The following is a 13,638-nucleotide window of genomic DNA, read 5'->3' on the forward strand; positions in this document are numbered from 1 at the left end:
ATGGATTTTTCATTCCACCTGGCTACCTTATTTCTTTAAAAATCTAAAATAACCCTCCAATCCATAATAAACAAGGAAGATTATTAAAAAAATTCCAAAACAAAAAATGAAAAAGTCAATTTGCACCCTATCCACTATATCATTTATTTGCCCTGGAATCTGAATTATCCTCCCAAATCATAAACATATTGTCTTGTCAAAAGTAGAGTCTGAATGGTTAAAAATGCTAGTTTCTAAGTCTCCTTTTAATAACTGAAGGCCCAGTTATTATTATGAAATATTATGAATTTAACAGTATTTTGGAGACACTGAAAATGTAGAGAGTGTTTGGGAAGTCATATTAAGGGACAAAAAGAAAATATGATCTCAACAGAACACACACATGGACGTACAAACCACACACAGAAAGGGGGTACACTCCAATTTACCAGCAACCATCTCATTTCTAAGGGATGGAGTGGCAGATGGGTCTACAGGTTTTCTCTGTGCTTTTCTGAATCCCCGTAACTTCCTTTGGGGAACTTTTCAATTACATCATATAGAGTACCTGCTATGTGTCAGGCACGATGCTAGGTGCTCTTTATGTATTACTTCTAATCTCACAATGACCCTATGAGTTGGGTATTACTCTTCCAATTTTTAAAATGAGGAAACCGAGGCTCAGAGAAGTTAAGGAATTTGTCCACCTTAAGTTTAAGAGGAGGGATCCAAACGGGGCTTTCTTTTCTTTTCCCTCTCTCCCTCCTTCCTTTTCTTCTTTCCTTTTTTTTTCTTTCTTTCCTCCCTCCATTTTACAGTAGGTATTGAGGGCCTCTGATGCACAAGAACTTCATCTAATAATTAAAGTGTGGGGGTGACATGAAAGGGAAAACTCAGGATGCTCTGTGAGTGTGTTATAAGGCAGGCCTGGGAAGGGACCCTGGAGTCAGAGAAAGCCATCCAGAGGAAGCTGCTACTGGGAGGAGTAGAACCCAGCTGGGCAAAGAGGAGGGTAAATATATTCCAGGAGAAACAGCATGCTGGGAACTCAAAATCCAGCCTCTGAGGAAGTAAAATGAATCCAAGATGACAATGACTTACTTCCAATTCCAAGCTACACATGTGCGTGACTGTGTGTGCCTGTGCGTGTACACGTGTAGACATGTATGTGCATCCGTGTATATACATACATAAAATACCCTCACCATCCTCAGTGAGCCAAGGGCCCGGAGCAGGAGGGGAAGGTGAGACACTCCCACTGCCTCTTTCTCCTTACCACCTACCCCTGCCCCCAGGTAAGGTGAGACCCCTCCCCTGCAGCCCCCTCCTTTTAGCACCCGTTCCCAGATTTTCCCATTTACTTCACAGCAGCAGGAGTCATACCTGGGCTCAATCTCTGCATCCCACCTCCACTCCCATTTGGAAGAAGTATTCTAAATTTAAACCGCACAGCACCAAACTAAAAATGGCTTAGAAAGGGGGACAAACATACCTTGTGCTGGGCTCTTGTTAGATTTCACAGGCACGAATTACCCTTTTTTCTAAGCATACGTAGTCAAGTGATTCTTAGGTGATAAAAGAACCATCTCCTAGTTCGCATGAGACAAAAGTGTCTGTTTTTAAATGACCAGGGAAGAGGCGGAAGAAGGCAGAAAAGGAGTAGGAATTTAAGTGCTGACTCATGCAAGGTGCATTTGCGGTTCTGAGAATGTCATGCAGCTCTACTGGGAGGCAGGGGGGTTCCTCATCCGCTTCCTGAATGGGCCTCTCAGAAAGTGAGATGGAAGGCGTGGGTCCGAAGGCCTGCGTGACGGTCCTGTCCTGAGACACCCCCCAACTCCCAGGTAATTCCCCTTCCCAAGCTTCGGTTTCCTCATCCCTAATCATTTTAGGAATTGGAGGCTGAACTTGACCAATGGTTCTCAAGCTTTTTTGTCCTTGGCACTTTTTATTGTCTTTAACATTAAAACATTAGTTCTTTTTTTTTTTTTTTTTTTTTAAAGATTTTATTTTTTCCTTTTTCTCCCCAAAGCCCCCCGGTACATAGTTGTGTATTCTTCATTGTGGGTTCCTCTAGTTGTGGCATGTGGGACGCTGCCTCAGCGTGGTCTGACGAGCAGTGCCATGTCCGCGCCCAGGATTCGAACCGACGAAACACTGGGCCGCCTGCAGCAGAGCGCGCGAACTTAACCACTCGGCCACGGGGCCAGCCCCAAAACATTAGTTCTTTTTAAAATTGCTATCGAAGTGTAACAGACATGCTAAAAAATAATCAAATCACATGTTCAGCTCAATGAATTTTTACCAACTGAATGTATCTAAAAAAAACACTAGCAGCCAGATCAAGTCACAGAACAATACAGCTTTGGAATAGGGACGCATATCTAAATAGGCTGGAAAATAAGAGCCAGTTTGTTTGTTTGATTTTAATAGAAAATTTGGGCAAACATGAAAAACACTTTCACAATTGGGTAATGCACCAACCCTTGGTCACTCTTCAGGTCTGTGTCACATTTGAGTGGAACTATTATCGCCCTGACCTAATTGCTAGAACTACCCTACCATATCTTTGAGAAGGAAGGAGAACCTAGTGCATAAGTGCCCAAAAAACCTGAGATGAAGGAGTGGATGGACTGAAGCTGCATTTGAGAGGCCGGGGACACGGCAGTGACATGAAGCTCATGGGTGCGACCAGCACTATGTACCACCATGCATCCCGGGAGGGATGTTGAAAACAATACCTACTCAGTCTAATTCAACTTCCAGCTATAATAGAGGGAATTGTAGCAGACCAACTGCTATGCTGAGGGCAATTAGAAAAGCCAGATAAAATCCCAAACATCAGTTTGAAGTATGGCCATGCACCACATTAACGACGTTTCAGTCAATGATGGACCACATATAGGATGGTAGCCGCATAAGATTAGTACCATACGGCCTAAGTATATTGCAGGTTATACCATCCAGGTTTGTGTAAGGACACTCTATGATGTTCACACAATGATAAAACCACCTAAAGACACACCTCCCAGAACACATCCCTGTCATTAAGTGTCGCACGACTGTGACAGGAGAGCTACTAATCCGCCAGGATTTGAGCAGCCAGATCTTAGATGCGCGAGGCTCACTGAGGTAAGCCCAACTTTCTGAAGGCCCATTTTCCCCCATAGGGCATTTGCTCACTCTTGGTATAGGGCAAGAAGTTGAGAAGCCAGCAGAGGGCAGCTGCTGAGAGGCAGAGAAGGCTACAGAACTTCAGACACTCTTATGGGGCTGCAGAGACAGGAAGTGGCGGTCAGGACTGAAAAGGCACATCCTCGAGGTGCTCAGAGAAGCCTGATATGCCCTTTCTCCTTTAAGCATTGCTAACTGAGCTGCACATGGCACAGGGTTCAGGAGCCTAGGAGAAAGGAGATGAAAAGCAGAATGAAAGGATTTTGCAGAGCAGAGTTTTCAGTGGATTCACAGTACTAGGAAGACAAAAATTGGAATTTAGGGCCTGCCATGGGAAAGATCTCAGGCTCTCAGTCAGTCCTCCTGGGGGCCTGGAATTGGGGAAACCCAAAAGTAGACCAAACCTTAAAAGTCTGCAAAATGGCCTTAATCAGACTGAGTGCCTGACTAGGCTGAGGTGATCTCCCCTCTACTGAGGGCAAAGAATAGGGTAAATACTCTCAGAAGAGAGACGACATCATCCAGAGCACCGTCATACACAACGGTGGACATGTAATAAAAACTTACCAGGCATACAAAGAAAGAAGACCAAGAAGAAAAATAGAAAAGATAAACAGACTGACAAGGGACCCATACTTTCGAGTTATTAAACGTGGTCTTTAAAATGACTGTGATTAATATATTTGAGGAAATAAATGACAAGAGGGAGAATCTATATTTTAAGATAATCTAACAAAAATTCTAAAACTGAAAAATACAAAATGAAATTAAGAAATTAACAGATTGTGTAATAACAAATTAGATACAGCAAAGAGAGCCAGTGAGCCCTAAGACGGTAGAAAATAATCAAACTGAAAAAGAGAGGAAAGATTATGAGTGCAAAAAATAAAGTAAGGGTTATGTGGGGCAGGGTAAAAAACTCTAACATAAAAGTAACTGGAATCCCAGAAAGAGGAGAGGATGGAGCAGAAATAGTATTTGAAAAAATAATGGCGGAGAATTAGGAGAATTACAAAAAACATCAAGCCACACAGGTTCAAGAAGGGCCAAAAACCTTAAGCAGGATAAATATAAAGAAAACTGCTTACAATCAAATAGAGAAAGTCCTAAAAGTAGGCAAAGGAAAAAAGATGCAACATCAAATAGTAACAATAGCATGGATGGCCAACTTTTCCAAGAAAGGATGAAAGCCAGAAGACAATGGAATGGCATCTATGATGTGCTAGGGAAAAATCTTCCTCCTCAGAATTCTACACATCCAATGAAATTACCTTCAAAAGCAAAGGCAAAACTATTTCCAGACCAAAAGAACTGAGAATATTCTTTCATAGCAGATATGTATGACAAGAAATACTACAGGAAGTTTTTTATGCAGAAGGAAAAGATCCCAGAAGGAAAACAGAAGTTCAGGAAGAAATGAAAAGCAATGGGTAGGGTAAATATGTGACTAGATCTAAATATTGACTGTAAAAAACAATAATATTAGGGTCTTATAGAGGTTTAAATATACATATAGCTAAAATGAATTTTAATAATGACACAAAAGGCATAAGGGGGGCAGGGGCTGGGGAGGGGAGAAGACATGGTAAACAAAGCCAGAATGTTCTAAGAGCCTAAGACTGTCCAGGATGTGATTAAGTAAAAGTAGCATTGGGGTATCAAACACACACGCATACACACAAAAGGGAAACAAATGTGTAACAAGCTAGTAGAGAGGGAAAAGGGAAAGTTAAAAATAATGCTTCATAAATCCAAAAGAAAGCCACAAAGAAAAGAAAATGGTACATAAAACAGGTGGGACACAAACAGGAAAGAAATAGCACAATGGTAGCCATAGACCTTAATATATCAATAATTATATTAAATGCTTTAACTACCCAAACTAAAGACCAAATGTCAGACTGGACTTTTAAAAACTCCATTTATTTATTAAAATGTATTACTTAAATTTAAATTTAAATTAAAGTTTAATATAAATTTTTTTTAAATTTTTATTTTTCATTATAAATTATATTATAAATTAAAAAAATAACATTTAAATGCATTATTTAAACAGCATTTATATGCTGTTTATAAAAGATATAGCTTAGATATAAGAGCACAGAAAAATTGAAGTATAAAGATGGAAAAAGATATACCATGGATATATTAGCCCAAAGAAAGTTGCTACAGCTACATTAATATTAGAAAGATAGACTTTAGGGCAGGAAGCATCATTAGAGATAGGAGAGACATTTCATAATAAAGATATGACAATTGTAAATTTATATGGTATTCCCCTTAACACAGCTTCAAAATTAAGTAAAGGAAAAATTGGCAAATATAAAAAAAGAAACAGCTAAATCCAAAATCATAGTGAAAGAGTTTAACCCTCTGTGAGGAACCAATAGAGTGAGGAAAAAAATTAGCTAGGGTATGGAAGATCTGTACTACAAGATTAACAAAACTGACATGCACAGAACACGGAACCAAACAACCTAAGCATGCATATTCTTCTAAAACACATACACAACATACATATATAAAAACTGACAATATGCAGGGCCCCAAAGCAAGTTGCAACAAATTTCGAAGAACTAAAATTATCCAAAGTATATTCTCTAACCATAGTAAAAACAAGCTAGAAATCAGTAGCATAAAGATCATTAGAAACTCCCCAACTGCTTAGAAATTAAGAAGTACATTTCTATATGACATTGTGGGGTTAAAAAAAAAACCCACAATGGAAATTATAAAATATTGTTAACTATGTACCATAAAAATATGATATAACAAAACTTGCAGGATGCAGCTATAGCTATGCTTAGAGGAAAATTTAATAGCCTTAAATGAAAATATTTGTTAAAAGAAAACTGAAAATCAAAGACATAAGCTTCCATTTCAAGAAACTAGAAAAAAATTCAGAAAATTAGAACTTAAGAGTGTTAAAGTAAATAACAAGGATAAAAGTAGGAACTGATGAGATAGAAAACAAATGTATAATACAAAAAGCAACCAAGTCAAAAAAGCTAGCCCTTTGCAAATATTATTAAATTCATAAAACCTTGGCAATATGCCTCAAAAAAAAAGAGAATTACCAGTATAAAAAAGAGAGAAATATCAGGAATAAAAAATAGGGACAAGATCACACAACATAAAGACATTGAAAAGATCATAGGAGGATAGAAAGACAATCTTATGCCAATAAATTTGAAAATTCAGATGAAACGGACAAATTCCTAGAAAAACACTACTTACTAAAACACAAAAAGAAACAGAAAATCTGAATAAATCTATACCTATAAAGGAATCCATACTTTAGAAGCTTTCCACAACAAAATTTCCAGGCTCAAGTGGTTTCACCAGGAAATTCTTCTAGACACTTAAAGAATAATTCCAATCTTACAAAACTCTTCCAGGGAACAGAAAAAGAGGAATTACTTCCTAACTTGTTTTATCAGTTCAGCAAAATCTTGATGTCCAAACCTGGCAATGGCACCACAACAAGAGAATACAAGTTAATCTCTCTCATGAACAAAGATATTCCTCAACAAAATATTAGCAAATCAAGTCCAGCACTACATAAAAAGGATAACATAGCACAGTTGAGTTTATTCCAGAAACGCAAAGCTGGTTTAACACTCAAAAATCAACGTAATTCACTATATTAACAGAATAAAATAGAACAATCACGTGACCGTCACAATACAGAAAAACATTTGGCAAAACTCAGCACCAATTCATGATAAAAACTGAGCTCACCAGAAATAGAAGATAACTTTCTTAATCTGATAGAAAGTGTCTATATAAAATCTTACATCAAATATTGTACTTAACGGTGAAAGATGGATAGCTTTGCCCTGAGATGAGGGACAAGATAAGGGTATTCACCATCACCCCTTCTGTTCTATGTTGTGAGAGCTTAGCTAGTGCAATAAGGCAAGAGATTAAAAGTATAAGATTTGAAAGGGAGAAATAAAACTGTCCGTATTCACAGAAAACCAACTGCCTATAAACACCCCCAAAATCTAAAAATTACTAAAATTAATAAGCAATGAACTTAAGTTCCTTGAAATAAGGTCAACAAATAAAAATCAACTATATTTCTATATCCCAGTGACAAACAATTAGAAAATAAAAATTTTAAATGCCAATTACAATAGCATAAAAAAATCTATTAGCAGCGACAACACTTTTTAGAAGATTTATAACCCCTATATCTCAGCATTTCTGCCCTCAAAGAGGGCAGTTTATGCTCAGCTCAATCTCATTGTTATAGATTGTTCTAACTTTTTTAAAGGAAGCAGAAACACAGAATTGAATATATAATCTCCAAAAGTTTTAATGTTGGCTCAAATTCTTCTAAAATATTAAGGAGGCCCAAATAAAGTCATTTTATAAACTCTGAGGAACACAAATATATATAACACAAGAATATTTTGTATTTCCCTATTTAGTATCTCAGAATGAAATTCAAAGATAAAATAAGCTACCTAACACAAAATTAAACAAAAAAAGATATATAATGTACCAACCACAATGTAAAAGAGAAGTGAAAGAAAAGTTACTCATAATAAAACAATGTGGGTTTCAGTATGTAAGTGATCCATCAGGACTATATAAGAGGACATAATAAAGACGCCGGGTACCTATCTCTGTATGTAGATGGAATGAGACAGGTGTGTTGTGCTGGTGTTTCAAATACAAGCGATGTTGCTTTGGGTGATTTTTCTGAACAAAATTAAGTATAACTTTCCTCAATTTACACAGTACTTTTAATCCTGGATATTTCAGAGTATACTAAAACCAATTTATGTTCTAGGCTCAGAACAGTACACAGAGTTTTCACTTACCTCTTCAGCAGAACATTTGAAAGTTGTACAGGACACAGGATAATTCGTCATGGGAGGGAACAGTCCAGAACACTGCAGTACAACTAGCATTTCGGTTTCTGCCCAGTGAATGCTTCCAGAGCCCTTTGCATCTTTCCAGTGTGTCCCGCAGGAAGCAGTACAGTGCCCATTTGAGCACCACTGGCATACCAGGCTCTAAGCCAGCTTTACCACATGCAGCCCTGACACCCTGAGAACTCACTCGGCCACTTACAGATCACCCTAGCCAAAACACTGTCTCCCCACTCCACCCAGTCACAAGAAGCGGTGACAAAAACCCCTGAAAGAATTTGACATTTCTCTAAATGTACCAAGGTAGTCATGATGGTTAAGAAAAACACAACGTTTTTGGATTTCCTCACACTCATTTTATTTTGAATTACAGCTTGAGGGGTGAACGTCAGTCGTTTTTAATATTTAAGGTCAAAAAGTCTGCATCTGACCATACTCAAACTCCCAATTAGATTCTGTAATAACTTTCAGTGAAAAATCAGATTCTTTCCGGAAGCACTGGCATGGGCAATGCTCTGATCTTAGTTTTAACACAGTAAAATATGTTATGCATAAGTTCATTTGCTCACAAAATGTCATGTTTGTTATTTCGAGACAAAATTTAGAAAAATATCAGAAAAACTGAAAAGAGAACCACTTGCCCTGAATTCTTGTAGAAAAAAAAATTTCCAAATTTTCAAATTCTCCATGTCTGTTCTTTCCTATCTCTGTTTCTAAAACTTTACTGCAAAAAATACTCAGAGAACTTACCAAATAAAAGGAAAATCTGGAGCTGAACTTAAGGAGTCAAAATGTCTATTTTCCAAATAAACAAAATCTAGAAAATTAGTCCAAAGCCATCATTTTCTAAGGTTCACATTTCCCTCTTTATAATTAAGTAAATTAATTCTAACAGCAAATGACGTTGAATATTTTCTCTGCAATTTTGCCCTGATACGTATTCTCAAGCCTTTGCCTAGCATGTGAATGGTTTTGAGGGTTAAATGACCTGGGTCTGAATCCTGGATCTGCCACTCACCAGCGATGCGTCCCGGTGCAAACCTCTTAACTCATTTCTCCATGTAAGATACCCCCTCCCTTGCGATGTTGTGACAATATGTAAAGCACCTTGCAGAGTTTTTCACATACTAGTTGTTCATTAAATAGGAGCTACAATCGTTATTATTGTAATTAGCTGTCATGTTTGCCAATACCTACCTATTAACTCACTCAACAATTTTCTTTTTAGTTGCCTCATGCATAATCTTTTTTCCCTAGCTTGCAAAGCATTTTGCAATATGCTGGGTAAATGTTATACAATGTCTCCTGTGTTTAAAAGCCTCACCAGACTATCTTAAGACCAGATGTATGAAAAAAGGCAAGGAAAGAAAGGCACTCACTAAACCACAATTCAACATTTACTGAACACTAGTGATGTGATGATAGCTTATAAAAGTTCAGTATCCCCTACCAACATCCTGAAGATTTAGTTGCCCCTGTCAACATCTTTAAATTTTGCCTGGCTCCCTTTTCAGTCTTTGCAAGGAGAGCTGACTTCTGAACAATACACAACATTTTAATAGTTTTCTGTGGTAAGTTTCAGAACCAAAACTCTAGTTTTTAGTATATTTATGCTTCATATTCAGGTCCCCAACTAGTACTTTGGAACCCACAAACAGCTCTCCTGGTCTGGTTGCCACGGTCACACCTTCTCCCTAACGTGCACACACATGGCCCACCTCACATCGCACACTCAGTGGTCTCTGCCAACACATTCCCATCTCCCAGACTTAAGGATTCTTCGATCTCTAAGAAATTACCTCAGAAGGGGCTTAAGGGAAATACAGTAATTCATAACTATTTGGGGTCTTAGATCCCTTTGAAAACCCGAGGAGAACTGTTGCCTTTCTCGTCATACATAAACAAAAACAGACATGCATATAAAACTGCATTTCACAGACTCCTTGAAAACCAAATTAAGGAGCGATGATTTCTTTCAGTGTCTCTCAAATTCTTTTGACTGGGATTCACAATGAGAAACAGACCTGACACAAAGACAGCCCATACTTACATACATAAACATAAATATCTAAAACGGAAGTTTCAGGAAACAATATTTACCCTTAGCCACATGCAGTGGTTTCTGACATTCTCTATTCTATTGCATCTTCCTAAAATGTTGCTTGAGATTCACCAAATTGCTTTCTTACCACCCACAATCTGAAGAACAGTGATTCAGAGTAACATTTCTCCATCTTGGAGATAAGAAAACCGAGGTCCAAAAGAATAAAGGGTCTTGTCCTAGGTCACTAATGAGTTAGTCAAGCTGGAAGCTAATTATCCTGACCCTCCACCAAAGCCTGTTTCCAAAAGAAGGTGAAACAAAAATTCTAAATACCAGTCCCCTCAAAAAGCAGCTGGGGATCCGAAGCTTAAAACATGCTGATACACTGAGAAACTAGGGGTGTTTCAATTCCAAACAATGGTGAATATTAACCTCAACCTGAGCCTCCAATTCAGGCAGTCTTAACTTTTTCTAAATCAGGCCCCCTGGCCTAGCATGACACGGCATATAAGCAAAATTTTTCTTTCCAGAAACCCTTTCTCTGGCCACTGAAAACAACGCAGGAAAAACCAGCATTCTCCTTGAGTTCCTTTAACATCCCTGATTTACACACTTCTTTTATTTGTCCAGAAGAGGCTGGCTTGGAGACAGCAATGCCAGGCCCACGTATAGCTGTTTGCTTGCCCACTGAGGCTGCTCAATTAACATTTAAACATCAGAACCACAGAGATCAATACGTGGACGTGAATGACCCAGAGCCTATTGCATGCTAACACTACCAGCACCAGCTACTCCCCACCCACGCCGCCTTTTAAAGCCTCAATTATAGAGTGGGATTGCTTAGGAGCCTTGCTCGGTACGTTGAAACACCAGTCTCCCCACCGGCATCAGGCTGCGTGTGGGTTTTTGGTTTTGTTTTCTTTTTGTAACGTGGAATGAACATCATTGCCATCCCAAGCTGGGACTCTTACACGAGCCAGAGACGGCGGCTGGGGACTGGTCTGGAGGAGGCCAGGCCGGGCGGCCCCGCGCGCAGGAGGAGAGGCCCGGGGGCCTGTGTGTTCGCACCGATCACGCACCCGGCGGGACTGGGCGCCCGAGGGCACAGCGCGGGGCGCACTCGGAGGCGCAGCGGCCCCCGGGCGAGAAGGCGACAGCTCGCAGGGGAAAGGGGGGCACAAGCGAGCGTTCGGGAGGAGCCGGTGCGCGGCGCCCCCGCCCCGCGCAGCGATGGCGTCCTCGGCCGGTGGCCTCGCCGCGCCCCGCGCCTCCCTATGGCGCCCGCATCGGTGCTGCACGAAGGAAGGGCTCCCTCCTGGAAACCAGATCGGGACCACGTGTAGCCTTGGGGTCTATCGCTCCTCCCCCAACTGCGGCAGAAAATTCAAGGAGCCTAGGAATTTTAAACCCCAGAATCCTGCAGAACCCTTGTTGTTGAACTTAACATTTGCTTGGCTCATTTTCAGTGAGTCCGCTCCCTTCCTGAGTCTTCATTTAAATCCGTTTCTCTACTCCTCCTTGCCTCCAACATAATTGGGGGAGGGGGGAGCGCAGGGGGGGGCAGGTGGAAGGGTGCTGTATCAGGGATCTAGGGGGTGGAGGCAGTTTGCACTGAGTATCTCCGCAAGATAAACAGATCTGAAGGTCAGCGACGGCTCCCCAGTGGGCCCTCCCGCAAAGATTAATGTTCATTAAGGGATTCTCAGTGTTTTTCTTGAGAACCCAAACTGTGTAAGTCCGAGGTAGTTCAGATATTCCAGTTCCAATAATGCATCAAAACCCTACATATTAATTAACTATTGAACACTCCCCAAATAAAATCACCAACATTCTGTGAGCTATCAAAAGGAAATCCATGATGGAAATATGCGTTACTCGGCTAAGATTAAATGAAGAATGCAAAAATACCATTATATTTAGTAGCACAAAATGGAAAACTGAGTGACACAATATTTGGAAACCAGAAGCCAGTCATTTAAAAGTCATATTTATTATATAACTAGAATTTTTAAATACATGCACAGTAATTTTAAATCAGCCATTAATACAAACTAAACGTGTGTGTGGAGTGACATCTCAACCCTAGCATCTTTTGGCCTCCCCTCTGCAGTTGGCCCCTTACCTTTATTTTCAGAATCTTTCATTCTCACCTTCCTCCCTCTGCTGCAAAAGAGCAGGAAAGTCCAGCTGATTCTGCAACCCTGACTTTTGATTTGTCATTCACAGTCAGCGGTCTCAGGGGCGAAGTCCCTCAACGGAGGGGAACCCGGGCTCTGCTAATTGCATACAAGGCAGCGTGCGGGGTTATAATTTTGCTTATGCTGGAGCGGAAAGGATGGGGATGAAGGCGGACGTAAACACACATTCCAAAACATGGCATGGAACTGGATCTGGAGCCTAAGCTTGCCTTTCCTTCCCTTAGGTTAGAGAACCAACTGTTCAGCGCCTCCTTGTCTCTGGAGAGATTTGGTCCAAGTTGAAAGGGAATGTTTGTGCCATGAGCCAGGCTTAGTTTCAATCGGAGACCTTACCTTTGGAGGGGGATTAAGAGTCCTGTGCTTTATTTCCTCTTACATATTCATTCATTCAACAAACACTTCTTTTACTTCTCTGTGGACCAGGCTGTATGCTAAGTCCTGGAGCTACAACAGAGAAGGGGACCAGCCCCAATCCTCAAGCTGCTCACAGGCTGTTAGAATTCAGGGGCATACATGGCAATACAATGACCTGTCTCTGCTACATGGACACAGGTTACGGAACCTATTTCATCCAGGCCTAAGTTGATATTCAAGGTTTTAATGATTGGTTTTAAGACATTGAGTGGTTGAGCCAGAAATGGGTATAAGGAAGCCCGACCATAAGACCTCCTCTGTTAGGGGGCAAGGAAGATTCAAGCAAATCTTGGAATCATCTAATTCACTCTTAACTTCAATCATTACACATCTCGGATTCATTCATTCCTTCCTTCAACAAATGGTTATTTGTGCCAGGCACTATTCCACGTGTTAGGAATTTGGGAGTACAGAAAACAGACCGAGTGAGTCCCTGCCCTCAAAGCTTTTACATTCTGGTGGGAGGATTCAGATAGGCAATAAACAAATATAAACAGCAATGAATGCTGTGAAGAAAAATGAAACGGGGTAAGGAGGTATCAGAGGCGCCGTATTAGACAGGGTGGCCAGGGCAGGTGACATTTAACTTATTTTATGGAAAACAGGTCATCACAGTCCTTTCCAAACATCTTTACTCAGAACTGTTTTTTAAGTTCTGAACTCTCACAACGTCCTCTGCTCCAAGTGCACTTGGATGGGTGCTGTTTACTCCCCATTATCCAGGTTGGTAAACTGACATCCAGAAAGAGTAAGTGATCCAATCCAGGACCTCATTAAGTTGGGGGAAGAGCAACAGAAAGAAATATACCTACCTGTTACTCTCATCTCCAGAAACTGCAGGGTTAAACACAACATTGACATGGAAAACTTGCTGGAGCAGGAGCTGAGACAGGAAGGTGGAAGACCTGTCTCCAGCAGCATTGTTCGAGTGCTGCAGGCCAGGTGA

At 40.3% G+C, this 13,638-nt stretch overlaps 1 protein-coding gene across 10 annotated transcripts in view; it reads right to left on the reverse strand.

The window, feature by feature from the left end:
- Nucleotides 1-13,638, reverse strand: part of DNAJC6 (DnaJ heat shock protein family (Hsp40) member C6) — a 135,162-nt gene that overhangs the window by 110,501 nt on the left and 11,023 nt on the right. The window contains exon 1 of one of the 10 annotated variants that reach the window (XM_070268899.1): nt 12,231-12,455. The exons of 5 other annotated variants lie outside the window; for them this stretch is intronic. In XM_070268899.1, the coding sequence (XP_070125000.1) occupies nt 12,231-12,300 (70 nt within the window). In that variant the 5' untranslated portion in view covers nt 12,301-12,455. Of the gene's footprint in view, nt 1-12,202; nt 12,456-13,638 lie in introns of those variants that run through there. 4 more of the 10 variants (XM_005610522.4, XM_070268907.1, XM_070268906.1 and 1 more) reach the window with 4 other exon arrangements.

This window comes from Equus caballus, chromosome 5 (genome assembly GCF_041296265.1).
Source record: "Equus caballus isolate H_3958 breed thoroughbred chromosome 5, TB-T2T, whole genome shotgun sequence".
NCBI classification, from domain to species: Eukaryota; Metazoa; Chordata; class Mammalia; order Perissodactyla; family Equidae; genus Equus; species Equus caballus.